The sequence below is a fragment of the Mizuhopecten yessoensis genome, unplaced genomic scaffold, assembly GCF_002113885.1.
Source record: "Mizuhopecten yessoensis strain PY_sf001 unplaced genomic scaffold, ASM211388v2 scaffold4627, whole genome shotgun sequence".
Lineage (NCBI taxonomy): Eukaryota > Metazoa > Mollusca > Bivalvia > Pectinida > Pectinidae > Mizuhopecten > Mizuhopecten yessoensis.
In genome coordinates, this window is record NW_018405641.1 from 328,008 (window position 1) to 347,123 (window position 19,116).

Genomic DNA, 19,116 nt, shown 5'->3' on the forward strand with positions numbered 1-19,116 from the left:
TTCCTAGTTGTAACAGGCCAGTAACAATGTTGTACTTTGTTCCTTATTAACTGGTTGTTATCGGTATTGTACTTTGTTCCTAGTTGTAACAGGCTAGTAACAATGTTGTACTTTGTTCCTTATCAACTGGTTGTTATTGGTATTGTACTTTGTTCCTAGTTGTAACAGGCCAGTAACAATGATGTACGTTGTTCCTTATCAACTGGTTGTTATCGGTTTTGTAATTAGTTCCTAGTTGTAACAGGTGTTTGACATTGCCGTATTCTTTGTTACTTTTGATGCATCCCTGCATGTAATACATGTACATCTTTTACAGTGGTTAATTTGTTCCTATGTATACCTGGTCGTTAACGTGGATGTTATCCGCCCTACTTTGTATCGATCAGATCAACAAAAATATAGCTTTTTCTTCTACGAAGTATATAAAAAGGAGAAATGTACCAACTGTTGAGTAATCCCCCTTTAATCGTGGAGGTGAATAAGACGTTATTGTCATAATAATAATCGAATCCAGAAAACAGTTTCGACCTATTTACCTTCATATCACCGTGTGTTACATGTATGTATCACAATGGTATGTTCATGGCTTACAAGTCACAACATTGTTCATCACTACAAAGAATACTAGATCAAATCAGGGGAAAATCATATAATGAAAGTCAGTCTACAGCACAACATAACTGGACATTTTATGTTAAGTTGTGTTGAGGAATTCAGATGGTAGTGTGAAACATTCGTCCAGTCTAGGGGAAACCTGTCCCTGACACACATGTACAGAAGTCAATGGTCCAGAAAATCGAATGTTGCCATAAGAGGTCTACCATTTTCTTCACAAGCCTCTACTGCAAGCTCCGTATCACCAAACGTCATTTTGACCTCAATCACGGTGTTCTCGTCCGATCCCGGGGACAGCGGTACGTCGATCTTGCCGAGATAGTTACACAACGGGTCAGTTGTGTATCGGGGGTTCTCATCGTCGGAGGTAAATATCTTCACTACCACACTAGTCGAGTCTGCGTAAAGGGGACGGTACGTCTGTGTCTCGAGCGCCTCTCCGACTGAGACTGTTTGATTTACCTCCACGTGTTTGGAGAAGACAGTACTGCATTTATCGATCCCTCTGACGTTGATTCGTTTTTCGACAGGATCACCTGACTTGAAGTTGCGTGTGATTGAAATACCGTAGGTATACTTCGATTTTCGTGAGATGATGGTGAGTGGGTTGTGTCCGAACAGCACGGCACCCTTCACCACTGCCAGACCCGCTTCCTCTGGGATGATCACACGTTTGTCTGAGAGGTTAGATTTGATTGCGTCCTGTATGAGGACACACTCCGAGAAGCCGCCAACCATCAACAAAGTGTTGACATTTCTGCAAGCTTCGTTCTTCAACAGGTCTCTTACATGTTGTACAATGCTATCAGCTGACAGTGCAAATAGGTTCCTAATTATTTCCGGGTCAACTCTTAGTTTGTCGCCGGTCCAGTTCATCTTTCCCTTGAAGTTGGTCTGTTTGATTGTTTCTTTAAGTGTAGTGCCGAATTCTTCCTCATACGCCTCGTCTAGTTGGATCGGCATCCTGAGCGTCACCCGGTTGCTACAACTGTTTGTGATCGTCCTCTTTTTCGTTTCAAACTCTCTAAATAGTTCTAGTTCGTCACCCGGGTAGTTTTCCTTAAACGTCTTCATGACATTTGTTCCTACGACTTCAACCAGAAGCTGGAGGAAGGACTCATCTACTTTGGTCCCGCCCCAGGCACCCCCGCTTGCCTTGAATACCTCCTCTAGGTTCCCCTCCTCAAGGACTCTTTGGACCGTCACATCAACAGTACCACCTGTAAGTAAGAAAATAAACTACACAGTGTCACGTGTTGGTAGTAATTAACGAGATAATTGCACATTGTCACTTGTTGGTATTAATTAACCGGAGAACTAAAGTCTGGTAACAAATTAAATATCATAATAACTTAAGATCAATGCGCTTATTACGTGAGACAGCATGCCTCAATTCACTGAAGACTAATTTTACGAACGACTGATAATTTACTATCTCTAGCTATACACTGTATACCGGAAAACATTCGCCCTTTGCAACTAAAATCAATTTCCGATCAGTGTTTATTTCGCTCTTCATACGAATACGAATTATGTATTAATGATACATTCGCCTTCTTTTACGAAGGGCGAAAAAGGCGAAAAGTAAAACGCGGCGTAAACTTCCAGGAATACGGTACATTTCAGTTCTAGAAGGACCGCATCGATTCTCTTATCGTTGGAAGACCCTTGAAAAGGTACAGCAAAATAACACAACTACGGAGAAGTTATACAGCTTGAGAACTCAAGATTTGGAAAAGGAATGGCCTGCTGTATGTACTCAACTGTATGATCGTGAAAGATAACTTATATTGGCGACCAACAAAATCGATGGCTTTCCTTTTTGCCTTTTTATAGTAGGGAACAAGGAGAATATAACTGATTTTTCTTCGTCTAAGGAAAATCTTCAGATTTACAGCTTTCCATGTACCTCTATCTGGTTGTTCCAGTGTCAGACTTACGTGACGTCATACTTGTACGTCCATGTACACGTGGTGATATTACAGTACCGAGGCCTTGTTATGTGAGTGGCCATACAGACAGACAAGGCTATAGACATAACATAATAATCTTAGATATTGTTGACACGTGAATCTTCTCCCCTCTAGCTCGGATCTAGAGTGACTGGATTTTTATTAAAAAAAACCACTCAACTATCTATATTTGTATTTGTTAGTTTTGAATTGTTGATTTACCACAATATAGCCTAAACTTGTTCTTACCTAACAAAATGTATTCTATCTCAACACTATACAAACCTCCGAGATCCAGAACCATATATTCAGTCCCCGGACTAAACATCCCAAGACATTTTCCAGACCCAGTGTCTAGTTTTTCGACCGGAAGTATTCTGCAGAATAGAGCAGCGGCTTCCGGTTCTAAGGCGATAGACAACTGGTGTTCCTTTATACCAGCCTACAATAACAAACAACCATGATTGTACGACCAAACGAATATGCGACAATTTTCAAGAATATTTCATATTTAAAACAAAAGATATACTTATCTTTAGCCCAGTATAACATGACACATATTCACCTAGCTGTAATCCAGTATAATAGCATGCATATACCTAGTCAATATAACATATTACACGCATTCTCACGCCAATATATTATTTCCATTTGCTCTGCATTGCCACAATATAACCTTACCAAACAAAAAAGAAAGATATCATATCATACTTCTCACATAATTCCCATTGGTGTAGTGATAGGAAGAACACATTCGTGGCGTTGTGACTAAATGACGTCGGGCTGACCGACGTCACTATATTTTAAGTGTTATTATTGACGTCACGTAAAAATTGTCGTTTGCCAGAAAACGGCAACATGCAAACAACACATCAACGCAAATAAATCTTCATTCCACAAACACGGTACTCTCGGATTCTTCACAAACGCAACATTTTCCGGCTGCACTTTCAATTTCAATCGCTAAATTCACTTTTCGTCTCCAGGCCAAACTACGATTTCTACAATAATACGGATTCCTCGTGGTAACCCATCCGTGCTACCGGATTAAAAAAACCAGTTGATTAATGTAACTCGCATCAATTTGTGTAGTTATGTTGTTTAAAAGGTGAATATCCTCACGGTGGAATATATTAAATAAATTGTTGAAATTAAATTGATGATTTTGTGTTTATTTTCATTGACTACATTTTTTGCCGGAACCGTCACAAGAACAGGCCGGTCCCATTGACAGAAAGCGCGAAATTTGACTTTGAAATGCGATAATATCCTTAAATATTTATATGTTACATTACTATGTCAATATAACATGTTACACGCGTTCAGTTCAGTATATTATACGTTACATTCTCACGTCAGTATAAGACCGTTTTCATGTTGCATAATTAATATAAGTTTGCCTCTTTATAGAAAGCAATTGCCCAGGACAGCATTTTGTGATTAAAAAGATAAAATCGGATCAACGAAATAAGAAGAATTATAAAGTAATAGTTTGATATGAGAAGAATGATCGACCCCTGAATGAATCTTCCCTATGGTTGGAATCACGTACAATGAGCTAATTATCACTTTATTCTTAATGATTGAAATTACTTACAATACGCCAACTATCAGTATTATCTTTATGATTGAAATCACGCATACTTAGCCGATTTTCAGTATTATATAACTGATTAAATCACTTAAAATAAGCCAATTATCTATATTATCTAAATGATTGGAATCACTTACAATAAGCCAATTATCAGCATAATCTTTATGATTGAAAGCACGTACAATTAGCATATTATCAGTATTATTTTTATGATTGAAATCATAAGTATTAATAAGCCAATTATCGGTAGTATCTTAGTGATTGAAATCACTGACAATTAGCTAATTGTCAGTATTATCTTTATGATTGAAATCACGTACAGTTAGCCCATTATCGGTATTATCTTTATGATTGAAATCACGTACAGTTAGTCCATTATCGGTATTATCTTTATGATTGAAATCACGTACAGTTAGCAAGTTCTCAGTATTATCTTGATGATTGAAATCACGTACAATAAGGCAAGTATCAGTATTATCTTTATGATTTCAGTATTAACTTTATTGTACAAGTGTAATCAATCATCAGCGTCAACATATTGCTAATACATGTGTAACAAACATAAGTTACCTTTTGTGCAGCCTCCCGCATGAATTGTTTGGCACTGTCGTTCCAGATTGCGGGGACAGTGAGGACCCAGTGAATGTAGCGCTCGTCATCTATTGCCTCGTATATTCCCTTTGTGTGTAGGTGCTTCATCAGGTGGTCCTTCAGAAACTTGATTCCGTGGGCGAATATGTCCCGGGCGGGCATTTCTTTCTTGTTGGTGATATCTGGTATCATATGGTCCCGCCGGAGGTTCTATTGAATATTTGTAAACATATATCATAAAAAGGAAATAAATATAGGATCTTAAATAAGCTTTCATTTCATATGCGATTTTATGAAACGAGTCTTGGGAGTTTTTATTTTTGCGAGCCTTGGCGAGCAAAAATTAAACTTCGAGACAAGTTTACGATTCCTAATTTATGACGTCACGTCATTGTCCATATTATGACGTCACAATCGATTTCTGACTGGCACAGCCAATGCAAAACGCTCAAGGGTATACTCGCTAGTGACATATGTGAAAATATTACAGGGGCGAATTCACTTGATAACAGGCCGATTATGTGATAAATAGTTTTGTTTATATAAATAATATAATGTTCATGATTTTCCTTTTAATATATTATCGAGAATGATTTATGATTAATCTCATTTGATAAAGCGTTTTACAAGAGGTCCCTACATGTATGTCGGCGCCAATGTAATATATGTCATTATTTTTTCAATCCTTACGCTGAGAGGTCGAATTTGGGACCTTTGGATTAATTGTCTTACGCTCTACCAAATGAGCTAATGTTTTAACAGCTTGACATAAAATCGCCATTACATAGATGTCGGGTGTGACTGACAAAACAATACTTGCGTTGCTTCAAGTTACCTTTACATGAGATTATTTTACAACTATTGGATTAAATTTCATCGCAATTCAATCGCCTGTAAAAGAACCCAATTAAATCTGTATACCTCCTCATTTAAGATATAACACAGCACTTGGTTAGTCAATACAGTTAAGTTTCGATAGCATAAACACTGTATACATGTCTTGCTGTAGAATATAAATATATATATACGCATTATTTCTGCTGTTTGAAAAAGGCGACAACGTGTCACTTTCATCTCGTTTTGATTGACCACGCATTTCTAAACAAGTAGCGAAGGCAACATCACCGGTAATCCTCTTGCAGTTGCAACGTTATAAAATGCGTTTGTGAACGAAAGTAAATTTGTTATAGGATAACTCTGCTTTCTTTAGAGATTTGATGGGATAACTCTGCTTTCTTTAGAGATTTGATAGGATAACTCTGCTGTGTTTAGAGATTTGATAGGATAACTCTGCTGTGTTTAGAGATTTGATGGGATAACTCTGCTTTCTTTAGAGATTTGATAGGATAACTCTGCTTTCTTTAGAGATTTGATAGGATAACTCTGCTTTCTTTAGAGATTTGATAGGATAACTCTGCTTTCTTTAGAGATTTGATAGGATAACTCTGCTTTCTTTAGAGATTTGATAGGATAACTCTGCTTTCTTTAGAGATTTGATAGGATAACTCTGCTTTCTTTAGAGATTTGATAGGATAACTCTGCTTTCTTTAGAGATTTGATAGGATAACTCTGCTTTCTTTAGAGATTTGATAGGATAACTCTGCTTTCTTTAGAGATTTGATAGGATAACTCTGCTTTCTTTAGAGATTTGATAGGATAACTCTGCTTTCTTTAGAGATTTGATAGGATAACTCTGCTTTCTTTAGAGATTTGATAGGATAACTCTGCTTTCTTTAGAGATTTGATAGGATAACTCTGCTTTCTTTAGAGATTTGATAGGATAACTCTGCTTTCTTTAGAGATTTGATAGGATAACTCTGCTTTCTTTAGAGATTTGATAGGATAACTCTGCTTTCTTTAGAGATTTGATAGGATAACTCTGCTTTCTTTAGAGATTTGATAGGATAACTCTGCTTTCTTTAGAGATTTGATAGGATAACTCTGCTTTCTTTAGAGATTTGATAGGATAACTCTGCTTTCTTTAGAGATTTGATAGGATAACTCTGCTTTCTTTAGAGATTTGATAGGATAACTCTGCTTTCTTTAGAGATTTGATAGGATAACTCTGCTTTCTTTAGAGATTTGATAGGATAACTCTGCTTTCTTTAGAGATTTGATAGGATAACTCTGCTTTCTTTAGAGATTTGATAGGATAACTCTGCTTTCTTTAGAGATTTGATAGGATAACTCTGCTTTCTTTAGAGATTTGATAGGATAACTCTGCTTTCTTTAGAGATTTGATAGGATAACTCTGCTTTCTTTAGAGATTTGATAGGATAACTCTGCTTTCTTTAGAGATTTGATAGGATAACTCTGCTTTCTTTAGAGATTTGATAGGATAACTCTGCTTTCTTTAGAGATTTGATAGGATAACTCTGCTTTCTTTAGAGATTTGATAGGATAACTCTGCTTTCTTTAGAGATTTGATAGGATAACTCTGCTTTCTTTAGAGATTTGATAGGATAACTCTGCTTTCTTTAGAGATTTGATAGGATAACTCTGCTTTCTTTAGAGATTTGATAGGATAACTCTGCTTTCTTTAGAGATTTGATAGGATAACTCTGCTTTCTTTAGAGATTTGATAGGATAACTCTGCTTTCTTTAGAGATTTGATAGGATAACTCTGCTTTCTTTAGAGATTTGATAGGATAACTCTGCTTTCTTTAGAGATTTGATAGGATAACTCTGCTTTCTTTAGAGATTTGATAGGATAACTCTGCTTTCTTTAGAGATTTGATAGGATAACTCTGCTTTCTTTAGAGATTTGATAGGATAACTCTGCTTTCTTTAGAGATTTGATAGGATAACTCTGCTTTCTTTAGAGATTTGATAGGATAACTCTGCTTTCTTTAGAGATTTGATAGGATAACTCTGCTTTCTTTAGAGATTTGATAGGATAACTCTGCTTTCTTTAGAGATTTGATAGGATAACTCTGCTTTCTTTAGAGATTTGATAGGATAACTCTGCTTTCTTTAGAGATTTGATAGGATAACTCTGCTTTCTTTAGAGATTTGATAGGATAACTCTGCTTTCTTTAGAGATTTGATAGGATAACTCTGCTTTCTTTAGAGATTTGATAGGATAACTCTGCTTTCTTTAGAGATTTGATAGGATAACTCTGCTTTCTTTAGAGATTTGATAGGATAACTCTGCTTTCTTTAGAGATTTGATAGGATAACTCTGCTTTCTTTAGAGATTTGATAGGATAACTCTGCTTTCTTTAGAGATTTGATAGGATAACTCTGCTTTCTTTAGAGATTTGATAGGATAACTCTGCTTTCTTTAGAGATTTGATAGGATAACTCTGCTTTCTTTAGAGATTTGATAGGATAACTCTGCTTTCTTTAGAGATTTGATAGGATAACTCTGCTTTCTTTAGAGATTTGATAGGATAACTCTGCTTTCTTTAGAGATTTGATAGGATAACTCTGCTTTCTTTAGAGATTTGATAGGATAACTCTGCTTTCTTTAGAGATTTGATAGGATAACTCTGCTTTCTTTAGAGATTTGATAGGATAACTCTGCTTTCTTTAGAGATTTGATAGGATAACTCTGCTTTCTTTAGAGATTTGATAGGATAACTCTGCTTTCTTTAGAGATTTGATAGGATAACTCTGCTTTCTTTAGAGATTTGATAGGATAACTCTGCTTTCTTTAGAGATTTGATAGGATAACTCTGCTTTCTTTAGAGATTTGATAGGATAACTCTGCTTTCTTTAGAGATTTGATAGGATAACTCTGCTTTCTTTAGAGATTTGATAGGATAACTCTGCTTTCTTTAGAGATTTGATAGGATAACTCTGCTTTCTTTAGAGATTTGATAGGATAACTCTGCTTTCTTTAGAGATTTGATAGGATAACTCTGCTTTCTTTAGAGATTTGATAGGATAACTCTGCTTTCTTTAGAGATTTGATAGGATAACTCTGCTTTCTTTAGAGATTTGATAGGATAACTCTGCTTTCTTTAGAGATTTGATAGGATAACTCTGCTTTCTTTAGAGATTTGATAGGATAACTCTGCTTTCTTTAGAGATTTGATAGGATAACTCTGCTTTCTTTAGAGATTTGATAGGATAACTCTGCTTTCTTTAGAGATTTGATAGGATAACTCTGCTTTCTTTAGAGATTTGATAGGATAACTCTGCTTTCTTTAGAGATTTGATAGGATAACTCTGCTTTCTTTAGAGATTTGATAGGATAACTCTGCTTTCTTTAGAGATTTGATAGGATAACTCTGCTTTCTTTAGAGATTTGATAGGATAACTCTGCTTTCTTTAGAGATTTGATAGGATAACTCTGCTTTCTTTAGAGATTTGATAGGATAACTCTGCTTTCTTTAGAGATTTGATAGGATAACTCTGCTTTCTTTAGAGATTTGATAGGATAACTCTGCTTTCTTTAGAGATTTGATAGGATAACTCTGCTTTCTTTAGAGATTTGATAGGATAACTCTGCTTTCTTTAGAGATTTGATAGGATAACTCTGCTTTCTTTAGAGATTTGATAGGATAACTCTGCTTTCTTTAGAGATTTGATAGGATAACTCTGCTTTCTTTAGAGATTTGATAGGATAACTCTGCTTTCTTTAGAGATTTGATAGGATAACTCTGCTTTCTTTAGAGATTTGATAGGATAACTCTGCTTTCTTTAGAGATTTGATAGGATAACTCTGCTTTCTTTAGAGATTTGATAGGATAACTCTGCTTTCTTTAGAGATTTGATAGGATAACTCTGCTTTCTTTAGAGATTTGATAGGATAACTCTGCTTTCTTTAGAGATTTGATAGGATAACTCTGCTTTCTTTAGAGATTTGATAGGATAACTCTGCTTTCTTTAGAGATTTGATAGGATAACTCTGCTTTCTTTAGAGATTTGATAGGATAACTCTGCTTTCTTTAGAGATTTGATAGGATAACTCTGCTTTCTTTAGAGATTTGATAGGATAACTCTGCTTTCTTTAGAGATTTGATAGGATAACTCTGCTTTCTTTAGAGATTTGATAGGATAACTCTGCTTTCTTTAGAGATTTGATAGGATAACTCTGCTTTCTTTAGAGATTTGATAGGATAACTCTGCTTTCTTTAGAGATTTGATAGGATAACTCTGCTTTCTTTAGAGATTTGATAGGATAACTCTGCTTTCTTTAGAGATTTGATAGGATAACTCTGCTTTCTTTAGAGATTTGATAGGATAACTCTGCTTTCTTTAGAGATTTGATAGGATAACTCTGCTTTCTTTAGAGATTTGATAGGATAACTCTGCTTTCTTTAGAGATTTGATAGGATAACTCTGCTTTCTTTAGAGATTTGATAGGATAACTCTGCTTTCTTTAGAGATTTGATAGGATAACTCTGCTTTCTTTAGAGATTTGATAGGATAACTCTGCTTTCTTTAGAGATTTGATAGGATAACTCTGCTTTCTTTAGAGATTTGATAGGATAACTCTGCTTTCTTTAGAGATTTGATAGGATAACTCTGCTTTCTTTAGAGATTTGATAGGATAACTCTGCTTTCTTTAGAGATTTGATAGGATAACTCTGCTTTCTTTAGAGATTTGATAGGATAACTCTGCTTTCTTTAGAGATTTGATAGGATAACTCTGCTTTCTTTAGAGATTTGATAGGATAACTCTGCTTTCTTTAGAGATTTGATAGGATAACTCTGCTTTCTTTAGAGATTTGATAGGATAATTCTGCTTTCTTTAGAGATTTGATAGGATAACTGTGCTTTCTTTAGAGATTTGATAGGATAACGCCCCTTTCCTTAGAGAATTGATAGGATAACGCCCCTTTCCTTAGAGATTTGATAGGATAACTCTGCTTTCTTTAGAGATTTGATAGAATAACTGTGCTTTCTTTAGAGATTTAATAAGATAACGCCCCTTTCCTTAGAGATTTGATAGGATAACGACCCTTTCTTTAGAGATTTGATAGGATAACGCCCCTTTTCTTAGATATTTGATAGGATAACGCCCCTTTCCTTAGTGATTTGATAGGATAACGCCCCTTCCTTTAGATATTTGATAGGATAACGCCCCTTCCTTTAGATATTTGATAGGATAACGCCCCTTCCTTTAGAGATTTTTGTCTGTATATCGAGATTTTACTGCTGGAAATATCCGTTGGTTTTTTTGGCATTACTCCCCGTTGCCTCTTAAACATAATTTGCGACACTATATTCAAAGCAACAAATGTAGAGTTATCCCCCGTATGTTTTTTCGAGTAAAATGTTATTGAACTACATGTACTCAGGCTTTTCCGTCTCATAAATATGCACGTGTTGGTTGAAAAAGAGTTATCATGTCTATACGGACCGACCTACCATATTGTTGTGTAGCGTCATTTTGAAGCGTTTGAAAAAGTACCAGTCCTCATGGCTGTCTTCCTGGAACAGTTCTGTATATTTGTCCTCAGCCTCGTAACCGAATGAGTCGAACGTTCGGTCGGGCTTCAGTAGTACACATGTCGGTGCTTTGAGGGAGAACAGATTCTTGTGTCCCGCAATCCACGTTTGGTTAGAGTTGATCTTGCTCGGATCTTTTATGAAGTCATGCCGGAAGGAGAAAGCATAGCCGGAATACGTGGTACCAAAATCAATGGCAGCTACGAACAGTCTGTCGGAACAACTAGGTGTTGGACGGGCGTATTTCGTCGCCATTTTCTGCAATAACATAAAAAATAGGGAGTACGGATTTCTCAAACCTTTACCGGTATTCCGATATAAGACGCTGGCGTACAATGGTATAATTGAATAGGGTACATAAATGCCATATCATTTTTTTATATATATAAATCGTGTGTGGCTGCTACTAACTTTGTTAGACCCAGTGGTAGAGAAAAGCGGGCTGAGTCTTGTTTATTGGGTGAGCGTCCTGTTACATTTAATAGCTAAGGTCATTAAAGGGCGTGTCACCATATGTGTAATATATGTATGTGCTGGAGGCGGTATGTTGGCGTATTTGCCTCCTTGCGATAGCACAAAGACAATGTATGATGCCGACATAAGAGTGCTACCACACTGTAATACCATACTAAAGGCACCCAGCACAGTACTCCACCCAAACACTATACTGACAACGGGTAAACCAGTTGTTGCACTAATTACCCGATCATACTTCTTAATATTTATAGCAGGTAACAAAAACTTCCATTTTAAAGGTCTTCGGTATGTACCGGCCTAGGACAGAACACTATAATATGTATTGGACGAGACGGCATGTACAAATATTTGCAAAATGTTGTTGAATATATAGGTAAGTGGTTGAAATGGGAAAAAACCCACTTTGGTATGTATGTTCAATCTGTAAGTAGATATGATTGATTGATTGATTGTACGTACGTGTGATTGCACATGTAGGTTAGTTTACATTGTATGAGAATGTGTGAATGTACATGTAGGTTAGTGTACATTGTATGAGAATAAGTGAATGTACATGTAGGTAAGTGTGCATTGTATGAGAATGTGTGAATGTACATGTAGGTTAGTTTACATTGTATGAGAATGTGTGAATGTACATGTAGGTTAGTGTACATTGGATGAGAATGTGTGAATGTACATGTAGGTTAGTGTACATTGGATGAGAATGTGTGAATGTACATGTAGGTTAGTGTACATTGGATGAGAATGTGTGAATGTACATGTAGGTTAGTGTACATTGGATGAGAATGTGTGAATGTACATGTAGGTTAGTGTACATTGTGTGAGAATGTGTGAATGTACATGTAGGTTAGTTTACATTGTATGAGAATGTGTGAATGTACATGTAGTTTAGTGTACATTGTATGAGAATGTGTGAATGTACATGTTGGTTAGTGTACATTGTATGAGAATGTGTGAATGCGTACACATATTTGTATATGTGCGGGTAGGTGGGCATTTATTATTATTTTTGTCGTTCGTTTGTTCAGAAAAAACTTTCCCATCTTATTTTTAATTTCATCAAGTCTGAAATGTCCTTATCGCGGGAAACGAAGATCCTTATTTCATGATGTCACGTCATTATTGTGGCGTCATGCATGTGAAATAGAGTGTAAGATAGAAATAGTTCACGCCCCTTTATTGACTTGGACAGTGAAGATAAGAACAGGAATGAGAGAGCTTACCGTCCTCATATGGACGAACGTTCTGGTTATAACCAAAAGTAAGGTATGTAATAACAGATCAGCGTTGGCAGATATCAGCGTGAGGGATGGAGGTGTATGGTAGTAAGGATGTATGTCTGACTACCAGTATCAGGTCCGAGGGTAGAGTATCAGCGTGAGAGATGGAGGTGTATGGTAGTAAGGATGTATGTCTGACTACCAATATCAGATCTGAGGGGAGAGTATCAGCGTGAAGGATGGAGGTGTATGTTAATAAAGATGTATGTCTGACTGCCAGTATCAGGTCCGAGGGTAGAGAATCAGCGTGAGAGATGAAGGTGTATGGTAGTAATGATGTATGTCTGACTACCAATATCAGATCTGAGGGAAGAGGATCAGCGTGAGGGATGGACGTGTATGGTAGTAAGTATGTATGTCTGACTATCAGTACCAGATCTGAGAGTAGAGTATCAGCGTGCGGGATGGAGGTGTATATTAATAAGGATGTATGTCTGTCTACAAGTATCAGGTCCGAGGGTAGAGTATCAGAGTGAGAGATGGAGGTGTATGGTAGTAAGGATGTATGTCTGACTACCAGTACCAGATATGAGGGTAGAGCATCAGCGTGAGGGATGGAGGTGTATGTTAATAAGGATGTATGTCTGACTATCAGTCCCAGATCTGAGGGTAGAGTATCAGCGTTGGCAGATATCAGCGAGAGGGATGGAGGTGTATGTTAGTAAGGACGTATGTCTGACTACCAGTATCAGATCTGAGGGTAGAGCATCAGCGTGAGGGATGGAGGAGTATGTTAATAAGGATGAATGTCTGACTACCAGTATCAGATCTGAGGGTAGAGTATCAGTGTGAGGGATGGAGGGGTATGTTAATAAGGATGTATGTCTGACTACCAGTACCAGATCTGAGGGTAGAGAATCAGCGTGAGGGATGGAGGTGTATGTCAGTAAGGCTGTATGTCTGACTACCAGTATCAGATCTGCGGGTAGAGTATCAGTGTGAGGGATGGAGGAGTATGTTAATAAGGATGGATGAGTGACTACCAGTATCAGATCTGAGGGTAGAGCATCAGCGTGAGGGATGGAGGAGTATGTTAATAAGGATGGATGAGTGACTACCAGTATCAGATCTGAGGGTAGAGCATCAGCGTGAGGGATGGAGGTGTATGTTAGTAAGGACGTATGTCTGACTACCAGTATCAGATCTGAGGGTAGAGTATCAGCGTTGACAGATATCAGCGTGAGGGATGGAGGTGTATGGTTGTAAGGATGTATGTCTGACTACCAGTATCAGATATGAGGGTAGAGTATCAGCGTGAGGGATGGAGGTGTATGTTAGTAAGGCTGTATGTCTGACTACCAGTATCAGATCTGAGGGTAGTATATCAGCGTTGGCAGATATCAGCGTGAGGGATGGAGGTGTATGTTAGTAAGGATGTATGTCTGACTACCAGTACCAGATCTGAGGGTAGAGTATCAGCGTTGGCAGATATCAGCGTGAGGAATGGAGGTGTATGTTAGTAAGGATGTATGTCTGACTACCAGTATCAGATCTGAGGGTAGAGTATCAGCGTGAGGGATGGAGGTGTATGTTAATAAGGATGTATGTCTGACTACCAGTACCAGATCTGAGGGAAGAGTATCAGCGTTGGCAGATATCAGCGTGAGGGATGGAGGTGTATGGTAGTAAGGTTGTATGTCTGACTACCAGTATTAGATCTGAGGGTAGAGTATCAGCGTTGACAGATATCAGCGTGAGGGATGGAGGTATCTGTTAGTAAGGATGTATGCCTGACTACGTATATATACCAGTATCATATCCAGGGTCGGGTATACGTAATGTGGTGTCTCTGTCTGATAAACTGTATCTATCAGACGCGTACGATAAAGACGTACTAACAAGAGGTAAAGAAATATTTGCGTTTCTCTGATCAGCAGATATTTAGATATAGCCTCTCGCAACTGATTATATCCGTTAATTACGTCCAATTTAGCATATAATTAATGTTACATGTAAATATGCCGTTCAAACAAATTGGTTCCCTCCATTTCAAGGCTCTTAGCTATCATGTAAGCAAATAAGCAGTTGCATGCACATCAAATTTCCTCCGATATACTATTTTATTGGTATATATTGAGTGTGATTTAAAATAACTATCACATGTTTGTTCGATTTTAAAATATCAAATTTGGCTGTTGTCCATTACAATAAAATCATAGATATTTATAACGATTGACAACATTCGGCATTGCGTGTTGATAGACATAAATGGGTGTTATTTTATAATTCTGAGTAATTTTGTATCTTAGTCTTTTCTTTCACGTCAATAACGGAGATTACCTTGTAATTAACACATATCAGCTTTGTTTTCAGTTCTAAAATACGGGGAAAGGGAAGAGAGAAAAAATAAACTATTGAACCAATTTAACAATCAGATATTGCTCTAGAACACCGCCAGATAGCATATGCTAGAATTCATTTTGAATTCCGGGGGTGGTAGGGGCGGCGGGGATGGTAGGGGCGGCGGGGATGGGTAGCTACGCCTCGTGGTAGCTAGGGGCGGATAATGTTGTTGTTGTTGAGGGACCATTTATTACTTGGCAAGCATATATTAATTGTTTACAATCCAGGTAGCGCCAGATTTCTACGACAATAATCTCAATATATATATTTTTATATATTTTTCCTTGATATATGAGTATAGAACGTTCGTTCATTGGTGTTGAAAACTATGGACATTTCACACTTAAGAAAGAAAATAGCATTCAATTAAAAAAAAAGAAATGATTTCATTTAAGAAAATCGGCATTTCTTTTCATTTCTCACGGGTTTTGATGTACAAAAGCTGTTCTCGCCTTGTCCCTTTTTCAATTTACAATTGTTTGCACTAGGTATCTTATCCAACCACTCTATCAGCAAATAACATTTAGACCTACTGGAGTTCGTGATAAAATGGAATTCAAGCCCCTTCAAGTGCCTCATTTGTGTTAACTAAAACCGCTCCCACGTGCCGGAAATAACAGTGGATTCCGTTGTGTTGAGACCGGGCAGTCCTGAAATCTTACTGCTACCAAGACCAATAACACGCATAATACTTCCAGCTTACTGAATGCTAAACCGGCCAAGTGTAGTGGTACTAAAAGCGAAAGTTGTGTCAACTGGCAGTGCTCAAAAACCGTTGGCATTCTCATGTAAGGGGATCCCCATGGGGTTTTAACATTGAAGGATATAACAGGTAAGACCGTTCTGCTTTAACTCGTTATCGTTGTAATATATATACACTTAATATATTTCATTAAGATGTCATAGTCGCTGTATTATATGTTAGATTTGTTACTTAAGTAAATGAAGTTCTAATTTTTCGTATGGAATTAGATACGTTTAAAAAACATCTGCTACTTTCGTTTTCTATTGCTTTACTGTGGCCAACAATGTAGACGAAATTGGTGGTAAGAGTTTGTTGATTTAAGTCAATATTTCCATCGAATTCACGTGCTTTAATAAGAGAAATACCACAGTTCTAATAACGGTGCAATCACATAAAAACTTTATAGAATATTTAAAAAAAAATACCGAGTGTTGATTCAGTTACAGTGATAATATACAACTTCCTGGTCAAACATTTTGGAATTTTCTAGCGAAAACTTTGTGCTACTAAATCAACAATCTCTTACGTGTTTACCATTTCAAACCAAACAATTATTTGTAAATTAAGGTGATAATTATGATACATTAAACTTACCTTGTTAGTTCGGGTGTATTAGACATACAGTAGTGTATCAGGTAAGGCTATCGAATGAGGTCCTCGACAGGGTACACAGAATGGAGGCGTGTCAATCGCAACTTAAAGGTCAGGGCTATTCATATGTTAGCATGATATGTTTGGTCTTGTTACGCATTGAAGCTCAGTAGGTCGACTACATATATGTTCTTTAAGTTTACTTGCTATGTAATACATTTTACTCACCTGACAATTTGTTTACAGATTGAGCTGTGCTCGATACATTGGATCTCTTTATCTACATTCGTCACAACAATGGCAGCACAACAGGTATCAATTCTGAATATTACGCCTGCAAGTGGAGAAAACAATGTGTTTTATGATAATGATTTCGGTTTCATTTTTAAAGTTTATTTTCGGATTTTTTTTTATAGTTCATAACTTAAAAATTCATTGTCTGAATACGTAACATTTTATTGTCAATTTTCAACATATTTTTATTAAATGCTATTTTAGACATATACTAGGGTGATACACCATGTAAAACGTTGAAATTAATTGTTTCGTTTATAGAAACTTAGTCGATCGCTCTAGTATACAGTACGATGTACAGACTGCAGGTCTGAAAATAGATTGTGCGTGTGGTTCTTACACACATGTACGTTAATATAGATATGAACACTATCTCCTTTATTGGTATACTACAACTGTTAAGCTTTAAAATCAAATCTTTTCATTGAAATATATAAATTATATAATAAATCTTACATTACTAAAGCATTAATTGATTAGAATAATTAGTCAAACCACTTTTGTACAATAACAAATTCATAATACTTTGCATATTTTCATAATTAAGATTGAATAATAGCTTATCGAACCATCAGCAACATAACATGTAAACATCTGTTGGTATTGGGTAATGATGTTTCTATAGTGCAGTGTATCTGTTCTATGAAACCAAGATCCTTACTATACATAAAGAATAGTTTCATTTTAAATATATATTATTTATCCATACAATATTCTNTCCCTTGACAATGCCTCACTTTTGGCCATTTGTTGAGCGTTCGCCCCTGTGAGGAAGGCTTTGGGTTCTGTCCCCTGGCCGAGACATACCAAAGTCTTTAAAAATGGTAGTTTATACTCCTGCTTAACGCTCAGCAAATTAGGAGTGGGACGACTGGTTCGCCCGTTGTCAGTATAATGTGACCGGATGGGGCGTCCTGCTGGGTTTCTTCGGCAGTCTGTTTCAGTGAGGTAGCACTATAAAGTCGGCATCAGTTCCGCGCTATCACAAGGAGACAAACACGAACATATCGCAGCCTCCCAAAATATACACACATACACTACACGCATGCATCTTGCACACAGGGGAGGCCGTCCTTAAATGACATTAGCTGTTAATAGGACGTTAAACAAAATCAAACAAACAAACAAACAATCGATTGTAGTAATAAACTCTAGCGTTGATATTTCATTTTTCTGTGACAATAGCATGGGCTTTCTCTTTCAGAAGTTCAGCAAAACATCTTACAGTGCTATACTTAAAATCGACCCTGCATTAAAGGAATATATTGGAGAGGGGATCCAAGCTCTTCTACAAAGTCATTCGGTATCAGACGACACAGTACAAAAAGCCTATGAAGAATATGTCAAGCTGCTGAATAATTTTAAAGAGTTCTCTGATAAGCATCCCAAAGAGGTGAGTTAAGATGTACATATTAAGAGTTTGTCAAGAAGTACAAGAATAATTGTAATGTTATCGATTAGAAATATGTTTAAGAGGACACAGAGAGGCGAATAAAAGCACTAATAGCAATTATGGTATTCTCTTGCAATGCAAAACAGTATTGGTAACTTGGCAACCATTGTATATAAGACGTATTCTCTTTAAAAAGAAGACTATCACTCCAGTCTTTTATCCTCAAATCTACAACGGGGAGAAGTATATCCACATCCTCCAAGATTACTGTTTGAAAAACCGGCAAGGTTCTAGCCTCGTTTGTCAATATACCAATAACATCGGCAAGGTTGCTAACTCAGTCCCCCTAGTAAAATGACCTCGCTCCAGAAAACATGCGATTTTGTCATAACAGTGTATAATATCATCCCAGGTGCAGTCTAAATCGACAGGAAAATATATGTTCATCCCGGGGACAGTAAAGTGTCCAAACAACTGAAAATCGACTATTTTTTGAATACCATGAAGTCTACCGAAAATTATACAGCAAAATATATGGTAAAGCATACATCAAGTTAAAGAAAACATGTTTACTTGTCAATCGAGGCTGCTCCCGGGGTGTCACTGTGTTGTAAGTTTGAACAAGACACTTTACTCCGCTTATTCCAGTCTTCTCAGCTGTAAATGAGTACATGGTTGGGCAGTGCTAGAATTGTAGAATGCTATCTGTGAGCGCCGAAATGACAGCACCGGCTGTATGCTCCCCACCCAGGGAATTGAGACAGATATTGGCTGGTTGCAAAGGCCCTATTAACAACGGATAAACAATTTGTGTACCGCTTTGAGACGACCTACGAACT

General features: G+C 36.9%; 2 protein-coding genes across 5 annotated transcripts in view; one reads left to right on the forward strand and one right to left on the reverse strand.

Annotated features, from left to right (window-relative positions):
* LOC110449495 (heat shock 70 kDa protein 12B-like) lies at positions 1-16,916 on the reverse strand. Of its 2 annotated transcripts, none has more exons than XM_021496391.1 (5): positions 16,819-16,916; positions 11,074-11,412; positions 4,732-4,962; positions 2,853-3,009; positions 1-1,835 (listed from the first exon to the last, which is right to left on the reverse strand). In XM_021496391.1, the coding sequence occupies exons 2-5, from the start codon at positions 11,407-11,409 to the stop codon at positions 781-783; spliced, it is 1,779 nt and encodes a 592-aa protein (XP_021352066.1). In that variant the 5' UTR covers positions 11,410-11,412; positions 16,819-16,916; the 3' UTR covers positions 1-780. The 2 variants fall into 2 exon arrangements, with proteins under 2 accessions (XP_021352066.1, XP_021352065.1); XM_021496390.1 differs by lacking the exon at positions 16,819-16,916 and adding an exon at positions 16,594-16,682.
* The window catches only part of LOC110449496, a 14,788-nt gene continuing 11,505 nt past the window's right edge, over positions 15,834-19,116 (forward strand). Inside the window, exons 1-3 of one of the 3 annotated variants that reach the window (XM_021496393.1) lie at positions 15,834-16,086; positions 16,837-16,902; positions 18,089-18,277. In XM_021496393.1, coding sequence (XP_021352068.1) covers positions 16,888-16,902; positions 18,089-18,277 — 204 coding nt within the window. In that variant the 5' untranslated portion in view covers positions 15,834-16,086; positions 16,837-16,887. Of the gene's footprint in view, positions 16,087-16,272; positions 16,301-16,601; positions 16,702-16,836; positions 16,903-18,088; positions 18,278-19,116 lie in introns of those variants that run through there. The other 2 variants (XM_021496394.1, XM_021496392.1) reach the window with 2 other exon arrangements.